This window comes from Dicentrarchus labrax, unplaced genomic scaffold, assembly GCF_905237075.1.
Source record: "Dicentrarchus labrax unplaced genomic scaffold, dlabrax2021, whole genome shotgun sequence".
Lineage (NCBI taxonomy): Eukaryota > Metazoa > Chordata > Actinopteri > Moronidae > Dicentrarchus > Dicentrarchus labrax.
In genome coordinates, this window is record NW_026136715.1 from 4,644,915 (window position 1) to 4,671,422 (window position 26,508).

The 26,508-nt window shown below is 39.9% G+C and overlaps 2 protein-coding genes across 2 annotated transcripts; one reads left to right on the forward strand and one right to left on the reverse strand.

The window, feature by feature from the left end:
- On the forward strand, nt 1-21,475 carry gdap1l1 (ganglioside induced differentiation associated protein 1-like 1). Its single transcript, XM_051425170.1, has 7 exons — nt 1-66; nt 155-516; nt 6,446-6,638; nt 11,886-12,059; nt 14,459-14,553; nt 17,080-17,194; nt 17,280-21,475. The coding sequence occupies exons 2-7, from the start codon at nt 337-339 to the stop codon at nt 17,621-17,623; spliced, it is 1,101 nt and encodes a 366-aa protein (XP_051281130.1). The 5' UTR covers nt 1-66; nt 155-336; the 3' UTR covers nt 17,624-21,475.
- Nucleotides 21,476-24,723, reverse strand: fitm2 (fat storage inducing transmembrane protein 2). Its single transcript, XM_051425171.1, has 2 exons — nt 24,512-24,723; nt 21,476-23,726 (listed from the first exon to the last, which is right to left on the reverse strand). Exons 1-2 carry the CDS (start codon nt 24,682-24,684, stop codon nt 23,117-23,119), a joined length of 783 nt encoding a protein of 260 aa, XP_051281131.1. The 5' UTR covers nt 24,685-24,723; the 3' UTR covers nt 21,476-23,116.
- Nucleotides 24,724-26,508: the final 1,785 nt, after the last annotated feature.

Below are 26,508 nucleotides of genomic sequence, written 5' to 3' on the forward strand. Positions count from 1 at the left end.
GTGATGTAACACGGCTACACACATTGATCTAACTGTAAAGTGTAACAACATGCATGCTGTGCTGGAGTAAGTAAGCTATTTGCATATGGATTAGGCTGTGTATTGCTTTTTTTTTATTTATTTATTATTGTTTTATTTGTGTTTTCATTCGGAGGTTGGAGCCGATTTCAGCACCGGAGCTGTCCGACACTGACGGATGCTGCTGCCGCGTGAACCGATGATGCTGAGCACGAGCTGCTGAAAATCCTCTCTCTCTCTCTCTCTCTCTCTCTCTCTCTCTCTCTCCTCTTCTCTCCCTCCTCGCTCCTCTCCTCCACACGCACAAAACGCTCTGTCATGGCGTCTTCCAACCATGTTACCCCCACCAACTGTAGCTGGTGGCCCATCTCAGCGATGGACGAGGACGGCAAAATCACAGACGGGGAGGAGTGCGAAGAGCCGACGGCGGAGCCCAAACCCTTCAATAAAGACAGGCTCGTTTTGTACCACTGGACGCAGTCTTTCACCTCCCAAAAGGTAAGAGAAAAAAAAAAAAAAGAGAGAGAGAGCAGAGCTTGAAAATGGAGGTGGCTCCACGTCTCTTTGCATGATGCTACAGCGTGGAGGAGCTCTGTGTTTGTTTATGATCAAAGCATGTTGTGTTTTTTTTTATTGTGTGTGCATGTTTATTCCTGCACATTGCTCCGGAATATGAATTTGATCCTGCAGCTGGGCAGATCTCCCGTTTGAGACGTTTAGACAAGCGCTGCTGCAGCATGGGGCTCATTTCCTCGACATATAGCCGGATTGATAGTCAATATTCTGTTGTCTTTCACTCACCACCGCATAAACCACCCTTCATATCTCACCAGCTTCCACCTTTTATTAACACCTTAAGGCTGCTTCTGTCCCTGTGGCTGGTTACAACCTATGTGCTCTGGCACATGACATCCTAAATAATTGATTAAAATGATGTGCAAAACAAACCAAAGGCCATCTTCTCTCCCTTCTGCAGCTGAATCATACCGTATGTTGTTATCGTAATGGCTTCTTTAAGTCTACCTTTGATTACCTTGGCAGACAGTCACCTGTACCTTTGCTGTGAGATGAGCATGCGTGAAGAAAGATGTTAAAAAAAGATTAATACATTCACAGTGATAACAAAGCTGCAGGAAGGCTGTGTACAGTTATGTATGGGCTTTACTACACAAGCATGTATATTAAAGAAACACTCCACCAATTTTACTACTTAAGTTGAGTTCACTCATCAGTTTGTGACTTAATCTTAACCTATAAACTTCCTTTTCAAAGTCATTATCCCAACTTTTAATGTGTAATCTCTGCAGTCTGAATGCATCTACAGCGTTCGGTTCATGTTATTATTAGAGCTGCAACAATTAGTCGATTCACTGATTAGTCAGTTGAAAGGAAATTAATAATAACAAGTACATTTTAAAGCAAAAATATAAAATATGCCTAAATATTTGCTGCTCTTTGCATCATAGACGATAAATTAGAAATAAGTTTCTATAAACAAGAAGTTTAAGGACGTCACTTTGGGCTCTGGGAAGTTGTGATGGGTGTTTGTTTTACAATTAATAGACTAAAATATTAATTGAGATCAATAATAAAAATAACTGTAAGTTGTAACCATTGACAGTATATAGGTTGTAACCTTAATGATTACAATGTTTGGACTATAGCTGCAATGCCTTGACTCGGCTCTTTTGTGGGGCTGTGATCTATAAGCTGCTACGATCAGTCGACTCATTGGAAACGTTTGTTAAAGGTCGATAATAAACAGAAATATTATATAAACAATAATATGAGATTGTTCTTTTAAGAATTTCCAACAACCCTTTTCCCCAAGGCTGGATCTTTAGCTAATTTGTCCCTCTGTAAACACTATCAAGTTGCATTATGGGGGAGTATAAGATCCAGTGTTTATGGAGCTCGACCCATAGTAGGGAGTAAAAGTCAGGATATCTCAGCCTCTGCTGCTTCGACTTTGATCATTTTGTTTTGAGATTTTTTCTCGTAAATTGCCCAAATGTATGGAAGTGCACTACTAAATAGTCCCCCTCTGTGCCTTATGTGTACACATGGATTCCACTCTTATGCTTTATTTATGTGAGTTTTAGAACTGAAACATTTAGTCGACTAATCACTTAGACCAGGGATCCACAACCTTTACTATCAAAAGCTGCTGCAAAACATATTTTATGATGATGAAATAAAATGTTGAGAAAATAACTGTAATTTATCCCCATCAAATTTTTATAATAACGGTTATCATTTCCACTTTATTTATTTCTCTCTTTACTTAAAGCCACAGGGAGCCACTGGAGTGGGGTTAAAGAGCCGCATTGCATCCAACCCCTGGCGCAGTCAGTCGATCAACAGAAACATTATCAGCAACTAATCAATTCTAAAGTTTTAAAGAGTCAAACATTACCTCGTTCCAGCTTTTCAAAATAAGTACAGATTTGCTTTTGTTTTGGGTGAAAACAAACAGAATATCTTGACATCCCTTTGTGATGGGCATTATTCACTTTATTGGACATGTCACCAATTAATGGATTCATCAAACAAATAATTGGCAGATTCAGAATCAAGAATGAAAATAATCTTTAGCTCTGGTGAGCTCCACTCTGCCTGTGCTTTGATCTTTCATTACACACCATAGTGTAGGATTGGTTACATTCTCTTGTTGTGAGAAGTGGCTCAATGCATATTTCCCGACATGTACTCAGCTTTACTGTATGAACTGAAGGATGGTGTTACAGTATATCCTCCTCTCCACCATAGACCAACAACCTTGTGCTGTTGCTCAGTCTCATGTCGGTACGTCGACTGTTGGCACACATCCACCGAGCGGTTGATTGTGCCGGTTGTCACTCAGCAGAGGGTAAACACCAGGCTCACTGTCATGATTATCACCTCAATCCTGGAGCTGGAGAGGCTGAAGTGACGCTCACTACCACTGCTGTCAATGAACAGACTCTTGGGCATGCAGCTTTAGAACAGAACACATAGATTTCAGTAAAACTGCGGCACTAAATTTGCAGAGCGATCCTGATTATATTTATTTGTACAATGGTGACTGACATTTGTTGTTATGCAAGCTGATGCGTGCTTTAGATGGTATTTTGGGGATGGCTTTTATGAGATTAAGAGGCCAAGCACTAGGTTGTCCACTCCACCAGAATTTAACTGAATATTTTAACAATTATAACGCAAACGCTTGCGATGTGATCAGAGGTATCTCTGCATCACCTTGAAAGATAGTGTTATATTTAGTCGGTCTTGTGTCACTTGAAAAACCTTTCTCTAAAAATGAATCCTACTCTAAACACTTTGGCAATGAGATACTGAGCGAGTGATAATGACAAAGCAGTGATTTCTCCAGCAGATCAACAACCGATATCTCTGTGTAGACAGTATCGTCATCAGGTGTTCAGGGGGATTATTTACAGGGCTGTGTATGCCTCAGCAAGTTCTTGAGGAAAGCGGGGAAGCTGTGCCATTGAATTCCTCCTGCACAACACTTTTTACCCCTCTTCTCTGTTTATGATGTTTCACGACTAACTGCCACTGTAACCGTGCTCCTGAAGTGGGTCATGTATATTCATCTAACTCACATGAGCGATGTATTGTGAACACAAGAGATATGATAAAGATAAAGACAGATGGAGCTTGATACCCTGGAGTAACACCACATTTAGAGGCCAGCTTCACAGATCAATACAGCACTGGCACCCTCAAGGCCTGCAGGTTAGAGATTTACACCTTCAGCACACCCTCCTTGAGAGTGTAACACTCTGCTGTTCTCTGTGCGTGTAGAGGCAGAGTCCGTGTCATTTGAGAATTAGGATCTTGTGATTTCCAGTGTAATTGTGCATTAACAACCAGTGGAGGAAGAAGTATTCAGGTGTTTTACTTGATAAATGGACCAATACAGCAATGTAGAAACTCTGTTACAAGTTAAAGTCCTGCATTCAAAAGTCTACTCAAGGAAAAGTACAGAAGTATTGTCAGTAAAAGTATTAATTCTGCAGAAAAATCTAATATATCATGATATATCACATTATTTCTAATCCTAATGCATCAAGGCGTGAGCTGCATTTTACTGCTGTAGCTGACATAGAGCTTTAAAATACAGATACATAGTGTAGTCCAGTGGTTTCCAACCTTCATTAAAGGTCAACCTCCTTCAAACAGGGGCTGGAGTAGAGGGTCAATAGGTACTGTAGGTAGTTGGCTTGTTAGTGTCATGGATGGATTACTGGACCAGAGCCTCATTGTGAAAAGACTGTTAACATTTCTTGTTGCGCCGACCACAAAGAGACACAGAATGACCACAAAGAGACGCCGCTGATTTGTATCTCTTTCAGGGTGGATGTATTGTTGCATTGTCGGAGGGATGGAGGACCTTTTACATGTTTGTGTCCAGGGTCCGGTTGTCTCATAATCTGTCCCTGTATGTAGACTGTTTGGAGTTACAAATAGAAGGTTTTTATTGATATTATTGCATGTTAGGAGATTTTCAGGGGCGCATCTAGAGAAATATTCATGGTGTGGCAAGAGGGTGGCATGAAGACTGAAAATATATGCTGATTTAATCGCAAACAATCTCCATGTTTGCTTTGAAAAGCCCCAAAATTAAAGATATTTGAACTCAAAAACATTAAATTACTGTGGCACATTAGTATAGTATCAAATAGAGAGGTTCTAATGGTGACATTAGAAATCAATAAACTGTTTTATTTCCAAATCTTTAGACATTTTTTCACTTAGTCTAAAATGTGGCCATAACAGATCATTAAATCAATTTGCGTTGCTTTTTTTAAATTAATCTAATTTAATGTGTTAAAGTTGACTGCATTTGACACCAAACTGGGGGCAGGCAGCTCCATGCCACCCTTCTTCATCCGGCCGTGGATATTTAATGTTGTTTATCTGGCATTCATTTATTACACTGAATAACTGCATAGTGAACAATTTGTTATTGCCAAGAACCAGACTCTTAACACATTTTTACACATTTTACAAAAGGGACTCCCTTCTGTGCCTCCAAAGGGTCACAGTATAAAGAAGAAAAAGATAATTCTGATAAACAAATTCGTATTTTTCTTTCTCTTTCTCTAATCTTTGTTTTTTTGTGAGTGATTTGACTTTTACCTCCTTATTCAAATGAAACCATGTGAGGAGTTGGTGGAAAAGCAAACAACTCAAGGACGAATGAAACATGACAAGGGGCCCCAGTGAGACACAGCTTTTTTGTAAGGGGTCAAAAAAATATGGGAAACACTCATTTAATCTTTAACAGCGTGTTATATTTCATAAGCTTATCATGTTTTTTTTTAAATGTAAAACCTGTTAACTAGTAACTCCAGCTGTGAGATAAATGTAGTGGATAAAAAAAGCATAATAGTTCCCTCTGAAATGTAGTAGAATAGAATTAAATGGAAAGTAAAGCACGTCAAAACTGTCCTTACAGTACTTGAATAAATGTTCCTTTCCACCACTGTTAACAGCAAACGTAGTGGAAACATTTATTCTTCAGTAAGTTTATTTTCTGCCTCCCAAGCAGATGAACTATTTGGCATCATTACTAAGGAGTGACTAATATTATTATATAACAAACTCTCGTTGCAGCAGTGTTATTGTGGGCATCACCGAGGGACACCTCAGCAGTGTGAGCCTGGGACCTCCAACATTCAACCGTTTTATATAGAAATCCTTGATTTAGTGTCTAACAGTGCTGATGGAGATGTAAAAAGTGTTTTACCTCTTTGATTTTCCTGCTGCATTCATAGATTTTTTCCTGCTGTCCGAACCAGTGGCCCCCACTATAATTACTTTGCTTGTGTTACTAAATCTCTCAGTTTTATTTCATTACACCGTGTCTGGCCATGTTTAGCAAAACTCCCATTTTGCTGTTCCTCCTAAGTGGCCAAATGTAGCACTTTATACCCCAAGTGTCATCTCCTTTCATTAATCTTATTCCCACTAATAGCTCTCCATGGACCTTGGCTTATCCTTCATCCCACAAGCAATGGATCCTGACTGTCCTGGAAGGTTTTTACTCAAACTTGAGCACGCTGTGTCTCATTATTTTGCCATACATTTCAGCTAAGCCTATTTATTCTATACAACATAAACATGATAACAGTTTAATGTCATAAACTAAGAGCTGAAGCTATTAGCCAGTCTGCTTAGCATTGTTGTTTTTGTGTTTTACCATCTGGATGATATTTTTAAAGCCACAAAATATTCCCTGTGCATTTAATTTATTTATATATAAGAAAAGGTGTGGTGTGTTTAGAGTGTACACAAACCTTTCTTGCCTATTGAACTCTTTTTGGATTTGTGCAACCTGCAGTAAACGAATGCCTTCAATGTCTCATCTTCCCCGCATCAGCCAGAAGGTCATGTGACGTTTTTTTTGTGCTTATAATTGCAGGTACGTCTAGTCATTAATGAGAAGGGTCTGGTCTGTGAGGAGAGGGATGTGAGCTTGCCGCTGCAGGAGCACAAGGAGCCCTGGTTCATGAGGCTGAATCTGGGTGAGGAGGTGCCCGTCTTCCTCCATGGGGACAACATCATCAGTGACTACAACCAGATTATAGATTACCTGGAGAAAACCTTTGTGGGAGGTATGCTACAGCACATTTGACGAGGCTGTTTCTCTTTCTTCTCGTCACTTTAAACTTTTGATTTTAAAAGAGTGGCTAAAAGCAGGTTATCCCGCCGTGGGTCCCTGTGACACAAAGAAGTTGTTGGACCCCAGTTGAGAGCTTGCTAAAGCCCCTTCTCTGCACAGCGGTTGTCCAATCGTAGCTTAGCAACTGTAACAGAAAGTAAAGTAAAGTAGTGTGCATGGGGTTGTAGTAAAATCAATACACTGCATTTAAAGAGTTTAAAAAGGGTTTCTTTTTAGAAATACACAAGAGAAAATGTTTCTTCCCTGGGTCAAATGTTCAATGTATGTACCACCTACAGCCTACTGTCTTTGATGCTATCAGAGTTTAGGTGGACATTAGCGGCTCCGTCCAGCTCTTTATTGGACTTTGGGATGTTTACACTCCAGCATCTCTAACCAAACTCAACATCCAAGATGTTGTTGTGTTCCACACACACATCAATTAGGCTGTGTGTCCAAAATCACTTTCTATTTACTATATAGGTCACTACTGCCCTCTATTTTATTTGAGTGTCCAATTTTTGAGTATGTATATTTATCCACTGTATAATGCCCTGGAAAATGTTCAGTGCGCTTTCTTTTGTAACGTTAAAAGCATGCTGTTTAAAACTATAAACATTTATGTAAGCTAAGCAGCCAAACAGGGTTATATTAGTCTGATCTTTCCCTTATTAAACTTATAATACTATAGCTCTACACTGCAATACAAGAACAGTACTGTTTCTTTATTTATGTCTTCTACATGAATCATCAATGTTGACTTTTCACCTGGGACATGCAGCTCTGGCTTTATCTTTCAGTATCATGTAGCCATATGTCATGTGCATATTTAAGACCCCAACAAGATTCTTGTTTTAAAACCGCTGGAAACACTAAAAAAATCAACTGCAGATTTAATTTTCAACCAACTCCCTGACTTAACGGTAGCTTAATTAGTTAGCTGGCTACAGTGGATTAAATCCACCAGCGGGAGTTGTCACTTCAGGGGGCAAAATCAATGGTTGCTGGCTAAACTTTAGAGGAAGAAGAAGAATATGAAGGCACCCAGCAGCAAATGTTTGCCCTGGGCCCCCCCTGACAGGCCATTGTTTTAGTACAACCCAAATGACAATTGGAGGTTGCCTGGTTTGTCCTGTTGCCAAGGCTCCCAGTTTGAGAAGCTGGGGTAGCAAAGACAATTGGAAGCCATTTGAGGCCATCTGTCGTCCTTGTACAGTGTGTGTCAGTGTGTACTGTGCTGAAAAACTATGTAAGTCATTGCAACAATGTCTTTGCACCAATGTCACAAAGATGAACTCCTCTGATTAGATTAGATGAAATTGGAGTGGTCCCTTTGGGGAAATTTGTGGCTGCAGACACAGATATGAACCTGAGAGAGAACTTAATGAATAAAGAAGCGATTATCACTAAAACACTGAGTGCCAAAAATAAATAAGTAGCGATATAAACATGTAAAATGCGCATTGTGAGGCATTGACGTGACTCAGATTCAGGCTTAACAGCCATGAATGTCATCCACTGCCTTTGCCAAGAGAAACACATACACTCAATCCTGTTATCCCTGTGTGTTGTGTTATAGTATCTGTGGGTGGCGTGTCCTATAAATTCATCAGTTCAGACATTATGCAGTTATGTAATGCCACAAACCAGTAAAGGCCTTAGGGATGTTGGCCAATAACTGGAGAACTCCCCTGTCTTAGTTTAGTTTGTGGTCACTTGTTCGGAGCAGCGATGCTTGAAAGCTTTGCAGAAGATCTGGTTCACTGCTTGCTCCTTAATAAAAGGCTAGAAGGCAGTGAGTGACCATGGTTTGATGCCTAGTTCTTCATTCATTTTAACTCTTTGATAGCGTTCTGTATGAAGGTAATAGCCTTAATCTCTCTCGGACGTTTTGATGGCGTACAAGAATCTGCCACTCAGTCAGTCAGTATTTTCCAGAGTGTAATGAACCAGCTCAGTTGAGGTGTATTTGTTGTTTTCATTTTGGTCTGTTGGATGTTAAATGAATCCACCGCATGTTTTAAAACCAGACCTCAAGCTGCACATGCTTTTAGTCAGAAGTCAATCTGCTGGATAAGACTCACAGACATGCTTTTTCTCTGCGCGTAAATCCCTAATGATCGCTGGCAACGTGGGCTGCAGCTGGCCTGGAAAGTGCAGATGTCTCAGAAAAGAGACTCTTATACCTAGTACAGAGCAACGTAGTGCCAACTCCAACTGCTTTACGGTGTTGTTGAGCTGCAGCAGAGCAGGGGCGAATCTGGAAAAATACTCATGGGGTGGAAAGAGGGGAAGCTTGGAGAGGCAGAAATATATGCTGACTTAATTGCAAATAATCACGTTTTTCAATATTTACTTGGAAAAGCCCCCAATGAAGTTATAAAAACATTATATTATGATGGCACATTATTAAAGCTTTGAATAGAAATATCTAAAGGTGGCATTAAATCATTAAATTGTTTTATTTTCCAAAGACAAGGCTTTTTCCCTGAACTGAAGCCGATCACTTGATCTAAAATATGGCAAGAACAGATAATTTAATTTCCATTTTTAACACATTATTTTTTTAAATTAATCTAAATTAATGTGTTAAATTGGACCGCATTGGACACAAAACAGAGATAGTCAGTTGGGGTGGCAGCTGACGTAGCCGGACATTTTTGTTACAGCTGCCACCCCATTACCACCCCTCTAGATCCGCCCCTGCATCAGAGTTCACTCTGAACTGTGTGAAAACTCGGCTGCCAACAATCAATAAATCACAGCCTCAGTTGCTCTAATATTCTGTAATGTTCATCGCTGTCTCCAAGACGATTTGAGCATTCGGTTGTTCTTCACATGGGTGTAGTTGCTGATCGAATGTTTTCACCACAGTGCTGCAGCGGACCACATAGGGGACCACTGCATGACATGCCCAGGTCGGCATGCAGGTCCCTGAGACTGATTACTCAGCTTTCTGGAGCTCTGCCAGGTGCGGCTCCACCCTCTGCAAGCCTTTGGCCCGAACATCCACAAGCAGCCAACTGACTATCTCTATTTTGTCAGCGATGCCGTCCTTGTGTTTGGTTGGCTGTGACCCTGAACAGAGATAAAAGCTCACTCTGCTCTGCTAACCTGTCGCATCCTTAATACTGAGTCTCAGCAGCAGGTCATTAAGTTGAACGTCCCTCCCAGCCATGCAGCATGTAGCCAGCACACTGGGTGCTAACACAAGAATTAGGACAGCAAAAATATAAAAGCTGGTTCCCTCAATAATAACTGCATGAAGTTACTCGGCCAGGCCAATAAATAGTCCGCTACACAACCTCCATGACATGACAAATTGACACTACTGGACTTAGTTTATCGTACACATTAGTTACACAATTTATGTGTTCATTAACGAGAGCTGCTGGTGGTTGCATTTTGTTAACCTCGGACAGAGGGAGGCGAGCTGTTGTCTCATATTTCAAGTCCTTAAGCTAACCAGCTGTTGACTTTGGCGTTGCACTTGAAGAGACACTCAACCAATTTTACTCACCAAGATCAGATTATTAGTGATGAGGAGCACTACGTTGTTCTGGAGGAGCTTTGTTAAGTTTTATAAAATGATCTCTACTGTTGTGTTCAAGGTTGTATAAGCACATGATTGGAAACTACAAGGTTTCAACAGAAAGCCTGTGTTACAAACTAGATGCAGACTTTATGATGTGGAAGTTTACCAGGCCGGGATGGTCTAACGTGTTGAGTTGCATTATGGGAAATGCAGCATCCAGCATTTTTTGGAGCTTTTGACTCTAGAGACAAAACGTTGGTGTATCTTGGTTCGTTCTTGTGAACACAATATATGAGGAAAGTCTTCATGGAATTTATTAAAATTTAAATTTTCTGAATTGGTCACACAGATCTTGGGTGTCCACCTTTAAGCTAACTGTACAGATCTTCTGTACTTGCTGGGTTGAAGATGTGTCTGAAAAGAATTTGTAACTTCTTTGCAGCAGCATCCATATTTGAAGTTCTATGAATGTTCTATCAGAATCAGCTTTATTGGCCAAGCATGTGAACACATACAAGGAATGTGACTCATGCTTCTCGCAATGAGCTTACACGCTAGTGGACAACAACAACGAAGCTCCACAATGTCAAGCCAAATCAGTTTTATTTATACTGTATATCCCTGTATGACAGAATCTGGGCTTCAGAATCTGTGCAGCAAACGACATCTTCTATTCTTAGACCCTCGAGTCAAATGAGAAATAAAGAAAGGGGATGGGTCCGTCGCCCAGGAACAGATGTCACTTGTACAGAGTAGACCAACATTTCATACAATTATGATGAGAAAATTGCAGGACCCAGGAAGACAATGAGCGACCCCAGGCGTCCCCAAACAGATCTGAACCACACGACCGCCACTCCACCATCGAGACCTGGAAGAGGACAGACCACAGAGACTCAAAGCTCAAGCACATCATTCACACAGGTAGTAAGAAAAGAGTGAGAAAGAGACAAAGATGGACAAAAGGAGAGAGAGAGGCAAGAGGAGAGGCCAAAGCTAGTGGAGAATTAAGATCCACATCCAAACATCTGGAATGTACATCTGTATGCATGAGGCGGTAATTCTAGTTCCGTCTCAACTGTATGGAAAGACAACACTAAAGCCTGCTAACCTAACCTAACCCTGCTGAGTACTGCATGAGAGTGGTCTTCTTATCTAACTCTTGGCAACAAAGCAAATAAGCTCATTTTGATTTATTCCTTAAATCTGAACAACAGCAGGTAAATAGAACGGATCAGGCCAGTAGGGGATCGGTGCCACAAGCTTACAGTGGTGCCTAATTAACCCGCATGTTTAATGAAACTGTGATATATTGTGTGTTTTTATTCATCTGGATTTTCCTTGAATTTCATCTCATGGGGGTTACACTTTGTTTTAAGCTTAAATGCATTTACTTTCCCACTCAGTATCAATTCTCAGGAGCTTAGTCTGCAGGAGATTCTTCTTTCAGATTGCTCCGGTATTGTTTAAATGTCAGGCTTTGTGAAGTGTGACCGGTGGTGTGTTACAGAGAGCGAGGGGTGTCATCTGTTACCAGGTTACCATTCTGCATCTGACAGCGGAAGCACTGAGAATTATATTATTTTTAATAACAGTTCATTAGGTATTCTGAAAATATTACGTGTCTGTATTCCTGTTTTTTCACATCGGTGTCTCGCCCTGCAGACACGGTGGCTCAGCTGATTCCTGATGCAGATTCGCCTCTCCACGAGCGCGTGCAGCAGTACCGTCAGCTACTGGACGGTCTGCCCATGGACGCTTACACACACGGATGCATCCTCCACCCAGAGCTCACCACAGACTCTATGATCCCAAAGTACGCCACCGCAGAAATACGTAGTAAGTGAAGCCAGCTCGCCTTATTGTGTAGGCATGATTGTTTATAACTGCATTAATTACAACAAGAACACTTTGAAGTATGTATGTATGAATGTATATATTCCACTGTATACTGTAATAAAATAAATAAAACCAGTAATAAATCCAGTTATATAAGATTTTACAAAATTACAGTAAAATTAAAAAAAGGGTTTTCTGGCCAATCAAAGTATGTTTTAGTAGAATTCAAATGTAAAGAAAAAGAAAAAGTTCAACATTTTGGGACATCCCAGTCTTACACTTTAGTTTTTTTAACAGATTAAACAAGATACGACTTGAGCTTTATAGGTGGTGAAATGTGGTTTTTCCTGTTTCCAGTCTTTATATTAAACTAAGCTAACCGGCTGCTGGCTATAGCTTCATATTTACAGAACACACGTGAATCTTTTCTTACTCTAAAGAAAGCAACTTATCATATTTCCCAAAAGCCGTTGACCACAATTACTTTATAAAATGTTACTGACTCAGGCAGCCTCTAGGGTTTTAAGACCCTGTTACAAACACCTCTGTAATACCTCTGCCCTGTGATCTCAAACAAGGCACAGCGAGACCATAAAGAAACAAATATAAGTAGCTTTCCATGAGGTGCCAAATCAAACAGCTTTTAAGCTTTCGCAGTTACTGAGAGTTTATCCGTCACAAACCATTGCTCCTAGAAAGACCCACACTATAAAGACAGATGATTGTCCACAGAGTCAGACCTCTGCAGAAACAGACTGGACTACAAATCCTAGCCACCAGATCCACTCAAGTGTGTATAACACACACACACAAATGCACACCGTGTTCACAGAATCACCTCGTATTGTGCATCGATGCAGCTTGATTTCATGTGACGGCGTGTTCTGCTGCATTTCACAATGCATGTTCACACACGCCTAATATTCTGAGCGGATGCATGTGTGTCTGCAGGTCTGTGTGATGTGTTAGCAATATGCTTAACCTGTTAGCATATCAGACAGTTTATTCAGAAGTAGATTGTAGATTGACAAGATAAAAAGTTGATGCTATTTTTGTTTTTTGTGTATTTCTACTTTTGGATGCATATTATAAATAGATTTGAGTGTTTTGAACTCACTAATCTGAACATTTACAAGCTCTGGAGGTTGAATCAGCTTCAACTTTGGGACCAACTAGTCTCCCAAAGCAGAGACAACAGACAGGCATTATGAATGCAAATCTATTCATCTTCCTTGCACCATTTCCCACATCATCGGCAAACAAATCCCTGTTTTTATGTGCACAGCGTGATTAGCATACTGTGTAATTTGACGCTACTCAATACCAAAAATCCCTTAGTGCAGCACACTGTAGTGATGCCAGGTTTATACATCCAAACAGCTGATATCAGGCCTCCTGGTCTGGACTGTTTGTGCTCTTCAGCCTGATTAAAGCATCACTGGTGTTTGTGTGTAATTATCCACTTATGTTGTTTTTTATGTACATTTTTTTTTCACTCTGGGTATTCAAAACAGTCTGAGTCTGAGTCTGGGTCAAATTTGAAACTAATTATGTTCCACACTGAAATGTTTTTATAGTTCTGGGTTCATCTTTTAGTATTCTGTTTATTTCTTTAGATTCATGTGAATATATATATATTAAAAAAAAGTAATTCATTTTTGCTGTGCAGTGACAATAAATAGAGATGATAAATAATAAAATGAAAAATTTAAAATATATATGGATGGATTTTGTCTATAAAAGTATGAGACTAAAGGCTAATTAATTTCCTAGAACAACTGGACACTATAGTTTTTAGCAAACTTTACTTCAACGGGAGAATATAGTGCAGGACACGTGCATTGGCTGGGCACTCATTTCAGTGGCGGATTAATACACATAGTTGCTCTAGTGAGTATTTAAAGCAGCAGGACGATGTATGTGCTTCATCACAATGAAGGAATATTTCAGCCAGTGCAACAATGTGGTTCACTGATGTGTTTTTTAATAGTTTTTGAACAACATTGGAGCTCTGAGGCACAGAGGAAGCAGATATATACATCAGGACAATCAGCTGACAACACAAGTGTCTCCTGCTGCACTCAAGCGACTCTGAAGGGAGACCAGATAAGAATAAAGCTCTATGGACAGTCAGATAACTCCTCGGAGGATTAAACACACCGATACCGAAAGTGTGCAAAATAGGACAGAAACACTGTTGTTTAAAAATGTAGTAAATGTCTAAGAATATATAATAATATCTGCAGTTTAAGACTAGTTTGCCTACTGACTATATGCACGTATCTCCTAAGCAACATGATCTATAAGTCAGTGTGGATTTCATTCAAGACACTATGTCTGTGTCCTTTGTGTGTGTGTGTGTGTGTGTCCTTTGTGTGTGTGTGTGTGTGTGTCTTCAGGACATCTGGCCAATGCTGCGACAGAGCTGATGAAGTTGGATCATGAGGAGCCTCAGCTGACAGAACCGTACCTGTCCAAGCAGAAGAAGCTCATGGTGAGTTTACCTGTACAGTTATTCATGAATTACACTTTTATCTTAATTTATGCATTACTTATGATGGAATAAAGGGATTTGAATGGGATTTAAGGAGAAGATTAATGGATAAATAAATGGACTGTGATAATTAAGGTATTTTTAATGGATTAGTTTGAGAATTTAAGGCCTTTTTAAGGGATAAAATTTGCCAAATAACATAAAACCAACCCATAATTTATACTTTAAAGGCGATGTTTCAATTTAGGGGAAAATTCAGGGAACTCTAAGGGATTTACCACTTAAAAATCCTTTAATCTACACAGAAAACCATTCAAAACACCTTAATATATTACAGTCCATCAATAAAACCATTAATTACACCCGAATGTGGGATGAATAGCTAAAATAGCAAAAATGTAAGTCCTTTTAAGGCACAAGTCAAGACAAACCTGCAGTATTGTTTTTATAAATATCCTTAATATTTAACAGTCTATTACTGTAACCCAAACCAGGACTTATATATCATTAATCTGCACCTGGAGATATTCCAGACCCATGAACTGTAAGCTGGAGCACAGAAATATAATAGAGAGACATTATTTTGACAGCTCTGTGATAAACAGACCCTACCACAAGTTAAACTGGGGTTTATTAGGGTTCAACACTCTGACAGATATTATTTCATTTTCCAAATTGTCTTGACCACATAATTGAATTTCCAGCTCTGTAGCTGAGGGAAATTTCATCATGACCAGCCTTCAGCGGTTTCCTCTCATTACGCTACTCTGTACGTTTGACCTAAATACAGTTCATATTCCCTGGAGAAAGTGTCCAGGTGTACTGACGCCGTTTGCATCTGTTACAAAGACATATTTGACCATTTTACATCCTGCTAATAGCGGCAAATGTGAACACCCTGCACATGATGACGGGCTGAAAAAACACCAAGTAGACAGCAACGGCTGTTCCACCGGCGTTATGAAAATATGAGGTTTTGAATCGATGAGACATGAGTGTGTGTCATGTCAGCCTGTTTGTTTAGCCACACTAGCAAGGTGGCGCTAGGAATGACAGTGTGTTGATTGGTCGGTTGGTCTTATCTTCCCCTCAGATCGCCTGTCGGGTTCTACCAGTGCCTTCAAATACTGCCACTAATTTGTCTAATACTTTATTAACATTCACATTAGTCTGAGCTGTATTTTGTGTTTAGTGCTAATTAGAAAATAAAATGGCCCAGTTCTAATGTCTCCCCCTTACACACTCACAGATTATGTTGTGTGTTGTGTGGTAGGTCTGCGAGGCCTCAGGAGTGTCTCTACTGTGAAATCAACAAAATGTTTGAAACCGCTCTGACGTTTTGAGCCCTTTTGCACACTTTCCATAAGTCTTTGCGTAAGGGAAAAACCCACAATGCCGACAGTGTTGTGTGAACTTAAAACGACAGTGCACATGGAAGGAGTCGGCAGAAAGATATTTATTTTTAATTACATACAGACATATTGTTAACCTGGACTTTGTATGTGCAGTTGTTTGTCTTATGATGATAAAACTAAGCTACATCGTTCATTAAAGTCTGCGATGGTTCAGGACTTAGGGGGGATATTACAACTGGGCCCATGTTAAACATTACCTGCTAAACATGAGCGTGTTTGTATTGTGAGCACATTAGCACGCTGACGTTATTATTTAGCTTTAATGCAACTTACAGCCTTATAGAGCCACTAATGTGGCTGTAACACTTCAGTTATTCTCAACATTTACAATCTAACATGGGGCAAAATGACTTTACATGCAAGGACTGTCACTGGGAATGTAACGATATATCGCCAGCAGCAGTCATTACTAGTAATAATATTACAGTAAGGACAATACTTTACCCTTTAACTAGTAGTGTGACAAACTATTAATACATTTAAGTGATAATATTAGAGTTAGCCCCCAAAAAATAACAAGTTACAACATTCCTTTTATTGTCTCCCCCTACAAATTTGAAATCCAACAATCACATCCTTGGATTCATTTTTGTAATCGTGTAGGAAACTAGTTTGAAAGATGGAAACACTTATTCTCATTACTTTGATTTTACAAACAAAACTGTATTTTAATCTTGTCGCGATACAAATATGTAGGCGCTATGTACTTTTGACTTTGCTTGTCCGACGTTCTACGTCACTTACGTCAGTAGCTGTATCAAGACAAAAAGACAAGTTTCATTTTTACAAAGAAAAGAAAATATGGATTGTTTTGCACAGTTTATACCTTACGTTAGAAATATAATAATGAAAAAATAATTTCATAAAGAAAATATATTTTAAAGATTTTTGTCAGTAAATAAATTAATCTTTTTCAGTCATAATTTGTCTCCAATCTCATTTTGTTAAACCAAAAGTTGAGAAAATCTATCGCTTATCACTTTTCCTAAAGTGCTACAGTCCATATTTATCATCATTATTTTACTTTGTGATGATAAGAATTTATAACAATGCGTTCTGGTTTGCCTTTTATACTGCTAAAGTATTTATTTGTCTTTAAAATGATCGTCAGGCAAAAATCTTGGACCACGATAATGTGAATTACCTGAAGAAAATTCTGGGGGAGTTAGCCATGGTTCTAGATCAAGTGGAGGCTGAACTGGAAAAAAGAAAACTAGAGTATCAAGGTATGTCAAAACCGATATCATCTTCTATCATAACGGCACCAAAAACAAATATTTCCAAATAATGAAAAATGTCATTCCCTTGCAGGTCAGAAATGTGAGTTGTGGCTATGTGGACCTGAATTTACACTAGCTGATGTCTGCCTCGGAGCCTTGTTGCACAGGCTCAAGTTCTTGGGACTTTCTAAGAAATACTGGGAGGACGGCAGCCGACCCAACCTGCAGTCCTTTTTTGTGCGTGTGCAAAAACGCTACGCTTTCCGCAAGGTCTTGGGCGACATCCACACGACCCTTCTGTCGGCAGTCCTACCCAACGCCTTCCGGATGGTAAAAAAGAAGCCGCCGTCCTTCTTCGGGGCCTCTTTTCTCATGGGCTCGCTGGGAGGGATGGGCTACTTTGCCTACTGGTATTTAAAAAAGAAATACATGTAGTGAATGCCCTCTTGTTGTGTTAAATGTCTGTGTATTTGTGTGATGTTTCAACTTTTCTGTAATGTTTTATGACTGCAGGAAAACATAATGAATCTATATAGAGAACACTATTACTTATGGGTGAACAAAGAATATTAAAACATTCCATAATAAGAAATTCTTGACAGCACATTTTCTGGTAATCAAGGCCTTCATCGAGTTTAATTTGTGGTAACTCGCCGCTCTTGTGCCGACGAGTCCTTGTTTAACTTTTGTTGGAGGCATGCATCGGGTCCACTTATACTGAAAAAGTAGAGACCCAGAGAAAATGTTAAACACAGTAACACCGACAGGGGTTAACTGACCTTCGCATGCCACTATTATAGCCATTACTCATACCTGCTCTTCACTCCTCCATCAGCCTGAGGTTTAACCAGTAAAAACCACAGGAAAATGTACATGACAAATACTCTCTGATAAGTGCTGTGCTGCCAGAAACTGCCACATGAAATGATGAAAGGATGGAGGCAAACTTTAAGGGAATAGCTCGACATTTAGTTTATTCACTTTCATTCAGGAGAGGCGTTGAGATCGATACCACTCTCATGTGTGTCGGTAATATGAAGCTACAGCGAGGATATGAGCGTAAAAGACTGGAAACGGGGGTAAACAGCCAACATGGCACTGTCCAAAGATTAATAAATCTGCCTACCAGCACCTCTAATGCTTACTAATGAACCTGTTATATTTCATTTGTTTAATTTGTACCAAAAAAAGCATAAAAGTTAGTATTTGTAGATGCTGGTTGGCTGATTTTGTCACCTTTGGATGCAGCCAGACTAGCTGTTTCCAAGCCCCGGTTTATGCCTCTTATGTCTTCATTTTCAAGTCACAGCTTCCAATTTTAAGAAAAATATATACGTTACTCAGAAACCCAGAGGGTTGTTTAACAGTTACTGCTGTTCTGTAGGTCTGCATGCTAAATATGAAGCTCGATCTCGCAGCTGGTTAGCTTAGCTTAACTGGAAACAAGGGGAAACAGAAGGCCCTAGTTTCCCCCAAGTGTTTCCACAATGTCCAAATACTCTTTTAACCATCTGGATGAAAGAAATACGCCATCTGTTGAACAATAGAACACATTTTTAAGTTGTGACTGTAATCCAGGTAGCCAAAAAAGACTTGCTCTGTTTGTAAGTCACAAGCAGAGTGCATTATTTTGTATGAAAATATCAAATATTGGGAAGAAACATATACATATATTTTAATTTTTGGTTCACATTGTCCAAACTGAGGAAGGATATTCTGGCTACTATCTTTAATTGGATTTAAAAAGAGGTGATGGGTTTAAAAATGTGTTTTCACTGTGCAGCAAACATGGTTAAAAATAGTTAGAAGAGTCTTTGAGGATACAGGGAACAGCAATAAGTGTTATAAAATATAAATATATTTTCAGGAAAAGCAGATTGTTAGCAGTAATAAAGTAACAGTAACAGATGACAGGCATAAACTGGGGCCACCTGTCTCCAGTCTTTATGCTAAACTAAACTACCAGGCTGCTGACTGAGGCATCATATTTACAGACAGACACGAGAGTGATAATCGATCGTCTCGTCTGACTCTCTGCAACGAGTGCATTTCCCAAAATGTCGAGCTATTCTTTTAACTAACTGTACACCCTACACACACACACACACACACACACACACACACACACACACACACAGACACTCGTGAGCTCAGAGTTTATTTAGAGCACCACAGATCACTCAGCACACACTGGTCCACTGTCACTCTCTTTGTCGCTGAGTTCAGACGTTACAAATGTCGGGTGTTTGAAAAGTTACACTTGGCCGAACTTGTAGTAAAAACTGTAAATTCTGCGTCTATGGCACAATCGTGTTGCATTAGGTTTAGGATGTATATTTCATTGCATGGGTTCTTTATTATTGTGTAAGCGTTTTTTTCGTGACGGGTGGACACTGAGGATTTTTGTGTCGCCCAGAGGCAGAATTTATGATCACTACCTGAACATCAGAACCACAGATTCCTGGCTAACTGTAACCTTTGAAGCACCTTCACTGTACAGTGTGTTGGAGATGGTCCCTCAGCAATACTGAGCAAGAAGAATCACTGGATTTCACTGCGGCTCGTTTGTCGCCGACTCCTCCTGACAGATGCAAGATTGTTTTTACAGATAGATATTTTTAATTATACATTGTCTCGTTTATTTTACCATGCTGAATTTTTAATGAGCTCAAAGGTTAAATAAGGGGAACAGTGGAGGAGAAGCTGACTCATCTGAAGGCTTAAAGGTGTATGAAAAAGCCTTTTCCCTCCCGGCTAGCCTTGCCAGCTGTCTCGTTGTTTGTTGATGCAGTATACTTTTTCTCGCTCCCCACTCTGTTCCCCCTTAATGGGAGCCTTTCTGCTTTTTCTTAGTCAGACCTCAAGGGTTTAACATGTTTATAATTCTGCTCCTGAACCGTGCTTAACTCATTATGTGAGGTACAGGCTGGAGCTGTAAGCTGCTTTTTGGTTTTATGGCTGGTTATACAGACATTCTTGCGGAAAGGACTCACAGTTCAGTGTTTCTTTCTGCCATTAAGGAGAATAGCTATCAAACCTCAGATAATGAAGGTAATTTATGTGGGGGTTTTTTTTCTGTTCGGATGCTCCCTGTTTTCTCTGCAGGTGGTGATTAGCAGCACGCTGCAGCTGTGGCTGATTATGTTGAACCAAAGACGATGATCAATGCTCCTTTAATAGCAGCACCTCGTTGCTGCGTCACACCTGATAAAAAAATCTGATTTTCATTCAGAAATAATATGTGAGAAAGTGTAGAGGCTGTAGTTCATTGTGTCCAGTGTCATGTTTGATATGGAGAGTGCAATGAAGTCACAACTGTTTGGCAGCAAGGACGTGCACAAGGCTAAAGTCGAACCAATTTGCCCTCTTTGGCTGAGCTGCCACTTTTGGAGGAAGTTAAACCTAATTAAATTGCCATATCATCCAAACTTTAATTACTTTTTGACACGTTTGCATCGCACCATATAATATTTTGCAATATTACGCGATAACATGAACATATAAGCAAAGATCCTATAGCAAAACATTGTGCGATGTGATGCAAACGTGACAAACCGCACATTGTTCTGAAGCATATGTGCAGATTTTTATTCACAGGGAATCCCATTAATCATCTACGGGTTGCCCTTTTCTTCAGGTCAGAGCAAAAGCCCCTCGTATTGTCTGTGCACGTCCCTGCATTTAAGATGTGCATTAAAGGACACAAGGAGGTTTATTTGTTCTCAAACTGTCCTCGCATGAACAGCAGTGATGTAAATGGCACAAACCACAAGATTTACAAATATATACATCTGAATTATTCCAAGTTTTGAAGCAAGCCAGACGACACAAAAGGTGTAAAGTACGATTTCCTGTTGTGATTTAAATCATAAAATGTGCTTATTTATGTTGACTTTTCGATGCTGAAACATTCACTTATTTTATTCACTGACAAACAGCCGACGACAACGTCAAGAAACTTCATAACCAGCCGAATCATTGTGAACGCTTGGTACATTTTGATTACTGCGATCTTTTCCGACTCCACTGCTTCTTCTGACTGAAATCACGCTACCTGACGGGTTTGGATCTGTACTTCTGTACCGAACACACAAAGTCGAGAGAAAGTCGAGAAATCCTAGTTGTGATTTGTGGCCATTATATTTCACTATAGTATTTTTTTATTTTTTACTTTTTATTTTTTATATTTCTATATATGCATTTATTTATGGTGCTTTTTATGATGTTTGTTCATAAGCCTTAATTTATTCAGTTGCCATCAATGACAAATAAATAATGAAAATGGAATACACAGATCCTGGTTTTTATTTGATTTCACCAAAACCCACCATGTTCCCTTCACTCTAGAGAGAGATTGTGTGTTTGACATGTCAGTCATTTGATTTACAACATCGTTAATATCATTAAAAACACTGCTGTGATTTACATGAACCTACGTTTCCCAAATACCTCATTACAGGACAAGGCTGGCGTTACTCTATTGGCATCCTTATTGTCAACAAATCCCATGAAAAGACCAAAACCTTCAATGTTTGAATCCATCGTTTAATACTTAACTTCTGCGGCACTCAGGAGGACGAAATCTTTAACAACAATTAGAAACTTTCAGTTTTTAAAATAGAAATTATTTCCTATAGCAGCTCGGCACTGTAGAGTTAAACAAATAGAGCATTTGTTCGGGACTATTTTCACATCAGGACTCATACACATTTGGTAATCTAGTGAGTGAGTATTTATGGCAGCAGGAAGGTGTGTGTGTGTGTGTGTGTGTGTGTGTGTGTGTGTGTGTGTGTGTGTGTGTGTGTGTGTGTGTGTGTGTGTGTGTGTGTGTGCGCGTGCGTGCAACTCTGTGGCACAGATGAAGAGATATCAGACTTTGGCAATATTTATAATACAGTACTAGTTAGTGGGTTAAATTCAGTTTTGGTCATTTCATGTTGGTGTTGACATTAAATAAAATTACAACTAAAACAATTAGTTGATTAATGGATTATTCCATCATCAGAAACTGAATGTTGCTTGTTTACAAGTTTTCAATAGTGAAGATTTGTTTTGCTTTTCTTTGCTTTATGTGATAGTAAATTTAATATCTTTGGGTTTTGGATTGTTGCTCAGACAAAACAAGACACCTGAAGATAACCTGTGGTGAACATTCACTGTTTAAAATAATAATCAGATTATCTATAACGGAAATAATTGTCAATATTTCCAGCTTTAACCTTTACAACATATTAATTATATCAATAATTTGCACCTGCAGGGTTGGCTTACAATTACAGTCTACGTATCATGACACATCAAAATTATCTTTACATCTGCTATTCAAGCTCAACATCCTCTGAGCAAACTTAACACAAACTGTTGTCACACTAACCCAAAAACCATGTGATACAAATTAGACAGCTCATTGAAATAAAATGTGTCTGATCAGACTTTGTTCTGTAGGTAGTTTCCTATTAAAAAGAACAAAAATAAACAGCTACTAAACATTAGTTGGTCTCCAAAAAACACACACGTCATCAGTGCTACACAACTGGAGCTGTAAACATTCTCAAAGTGTTCCCACTCAGACGTCTAAGAACTGCGATTACTCTGAGTAAAGCACTGTAAGGCAACAAACTGGGAGACAATAGTGTAGCACTGCGGGCTGCTGAGCCTGAAGGTGAGAGGCTGGAAGCTGGGCGGCAGAGCAGCGTCTTGCTTTTATCTCAGATTACCAAGAGTCATTTTGGGAACAGCAGCTGCCGACCGACCACGAAGGAACTGCGAGCCAGTCGTCCTGTACAAACCGTCCTTTCTGTGAGGAGGGAATAACTTAAAATTGCTTAAAATAGCATTGCCAGCTTGGACCCGAGGACAGATAACATCAACTGTACGGAGGATGGCTACGACATTGGCAACGGTTGTACAGGAAGGTATGACTGCAGCTTAGGCGTGCTGTTTCTGTTCTTTTGGGTGGCGGTGAGGGGGGAGTCCTGGCGACAAAGGTTTTAGATACCAAACACGATATGTCAGATGCCACCCCAGCAGGGCGCATACGGTCCCCAGCAACTTGTGAGACGGGTCATGGAAGTAAACAGAGGTGCAGGCGAACATCCACACCCAAATGATCACTATCAGATTCAAGGCCACGTAGAGCAGGTTGAGGACCAGCTTGGGCAGCGGCGAGACACTGGCGGTCTTCAGGGACGCCATGGGAGCCGTTTCCTCCACGATGAAGAGAGCGGAGTAGGCCAGGATGAAGGAGTGTCCCGAGATGTCGTAGCCGTTCCAGCGGAAGCCCGCCTGCCTGCAGCTGACTTTGGTTGTGAACTCCTTCTTGAGAACGTCCATGGCGTCGGTTTCAAAACACGAGCCGGTCGCGTCCTCGATGTAGAAGAAGGTCTCGGTGCAGACGTACCAGACGGCCGTGGCCACCGCCAGAGACAGCAGCCGCCGGCCGAGGAAGTACGCGCTTCTGCTGAAGGAGGAGTTGGAGAGGAGGAGGAAGGGCGTCAGCAGCAGCAGCGTCCACCCCCACGACACTTTGACAAAATACCTGCAGGAAGAACAGAGCATTCACTTTATTAGAGCTTCTCTGAGACCACATGTATCAGCTCTTCTGCTCCCTGAAACCTCCTTATTGACGGTATCTTTTGGTTTTTCTCAGCGAACAAACAAGTTTCCGCTCAGGGTATCAATAAAGTGATTTACATATAAGGGGCTGCAGCTACTGATTATTCTCAATAGTGATTCATCAGCTGAATTATTTCTTGACTGATACATTTTAGCTCTAAAACGTGAAGGAAATAGTGAAAAATGCCTCCGACAGCTCCAAGTTGACGTCGTGTGTGTTGTTTTCTTTGACCAACAGTCCAAAAACATTTAGTTTACCATCATGTAGACAAATAAAAGCATCAAACTGTCACATTAAAGGAGCTGGAACCAAAAAATAAAAATCTTTGGCTTTCTTACTCAAATCAAAATATAATTGTTGCAGCTCTAGTATACTGTGGGCAGTGCACAGGAACATTTAAACGTTTCTTTAAATTCCCATTAGAGCCAAAGAACTGAGCTTTAAACACATTTATGAACTGAAACTGGGAATTAGTGCAGAAATCCTGGTGATCACCTCAGAGCTTTAAAAAAAGGGTTTAAACATGCAACCACTGATCTCAGGTCTGCTACAGCTGGAAAATTCCCCAATCTGGATTTTGTGGAGAAGAATTAGATCGTGTTGGGTAAATACTGTAAGTATTTAAAAGGTTAAAGCGAGCCTGTTGTTCTTTTACAGCGTCTGTACTGTCTGTGCTGATGGAGTCGACCCGCAGACCAGCTACTCACACATTCAGCGCATTTCTGCTGCTGCTGAAGTACGTCTGCGGTACGAGCTGCAGCTCCTTCAGGATCGAACCCGCGACGGAAATCAGCAGAAATATCCAGTGGAAGTTTTGCCGGACGGCCGGTATCCTCCAGAGTGTCACCAAGTTGTTCACAATGACATCCACCGCCGCCATGTTGACACCGCTGAGCAGGGAGACGCTCCGACGTCACCGCGGCTTCAACCAATGAGCGGCTCTCGAAACACCAGCCGGTGAATTCAGCTGCACACCGCCACCTAGTGTACGTCTGGTTTTAGGGTTGTTTTTTGTTGTTATTATTATAATTTTATATTATTATGATTTTATTTTATTACAGTGCAGGAGAGGAATGAAGTAAAACCAAAAAAAAGGCATTATTATTCAAAGAATATCAAGGAAAACATGGAAGTAACCAACAAAACAAACAAAAAAAACCACTTTATATACACAACACACACAGAGCAAGCATGAACAAATTCAGGAACAGACACTTCACGTACAAGCATTTGGTTTAGGTTTTGCTCACTAATACAAAGCAAAATACATACATATAAAAACTGTGATTATTAAAGTGCAGAAGAGGAAAGAAGTAAAACAATTCTTTAAATGTTTTAAATTGTTATTCAAGGAAAACAAGGAAGTATCAAGTTAACCAACAAAACAAAACAACACACACAAAGCAAGCAGTCGTACAAATGAGAAAGAGAACATAACTCCATAACTGTGGTATATGCCTATATTTGATTTAAAAAAGTTGTTGTATGTCAAATGTAATGTCAAAAGATAAAATAATAAAAACATAAATGTATCAGGGAGATGTCGTCTGCAATTCATGTATTTAAACACATTAAAACATTTATGTCGTCTATAGACAGCAGTGAGTATTTTCTACATAGAGGTGCAGATTAATCTCATCTGTGAGAATATATGACGTGTTACAGACTGAACAGATTACCAACTAACTAACTGCAGCAGTTACAGTTTAATATAATGGACCAGTGTCGTAGTGTTGTATTATTTAGGTAAAGAATCTGAATACTTCGTCCACCACTGAAAGAAAATCACATATCCAGCAGTCAGTATTAGGTTGGAACTAAGTAGAGGAGCAGATGTTTTAACTATTTAATTCAAACGTTTCACTTCCATTTGTTGCCTAAAGAAAAAGAAAAAGCTTATTTATTAAACTCTCTGTGCTCGCCCACCTTCCCACAAACTCTCTCCCTGTCCATGATACATTTACTACCACTGCAATAGGTCATACATCTTCTTCACCATCATTAATCTGAAGTATTCTTTGTCCTGGTTGTCCTTTTTGTTATTATTTTGGCTGAGATCTTATTTCCTTCCACAATAACTATAAAGCAGCATGAATGTTGGGAAAATGATTATTTCAAGATGTGGAGAGATTGTTGCATCTATAATTACACAATCGGATATCCATACTCCCAACTGACGTAAAATAGAGATCTAAAAAATGACCACGGAGGTCATATGTATGAAATAAAGACACAATGCAGTGTGAGAGCCTCGGCTACAGAGACAGACACACTCTTCTGTTCCTCTGGGTCATGTTTGCTCAGACGGAGCCTCGCAGTGTGGCATGTGGATGTAAGTCGGGGGGTCAAGGTGTCAGGTTTTATGGCTCATGCCGACTTCAATACAAGAGGCCAAATGCAACCACAATCACAGACACAATGTGGACAAATTGAAAAAGGTTGAATGTTGCAAATATTTGGGGATCTGGCTCGATTACAGGCAAGAAGAAACTGAATGATTCATGTTTCTTCTGCTGGTCAGTGGACTGTTGTTCAGACTATAATTATGTATTATGGTGATATTGTATCTATGCATGCCTCTCAGACCTTTATCACTCTTGACTCAACATTGAAAAGGTGCTATGGTCCTCTTTAACCAACAGATGGGAGATGCACAGTCCAGCCTATTCTCCTAGGCTTACAGTCTGTGTGTGTGTGATCCGAC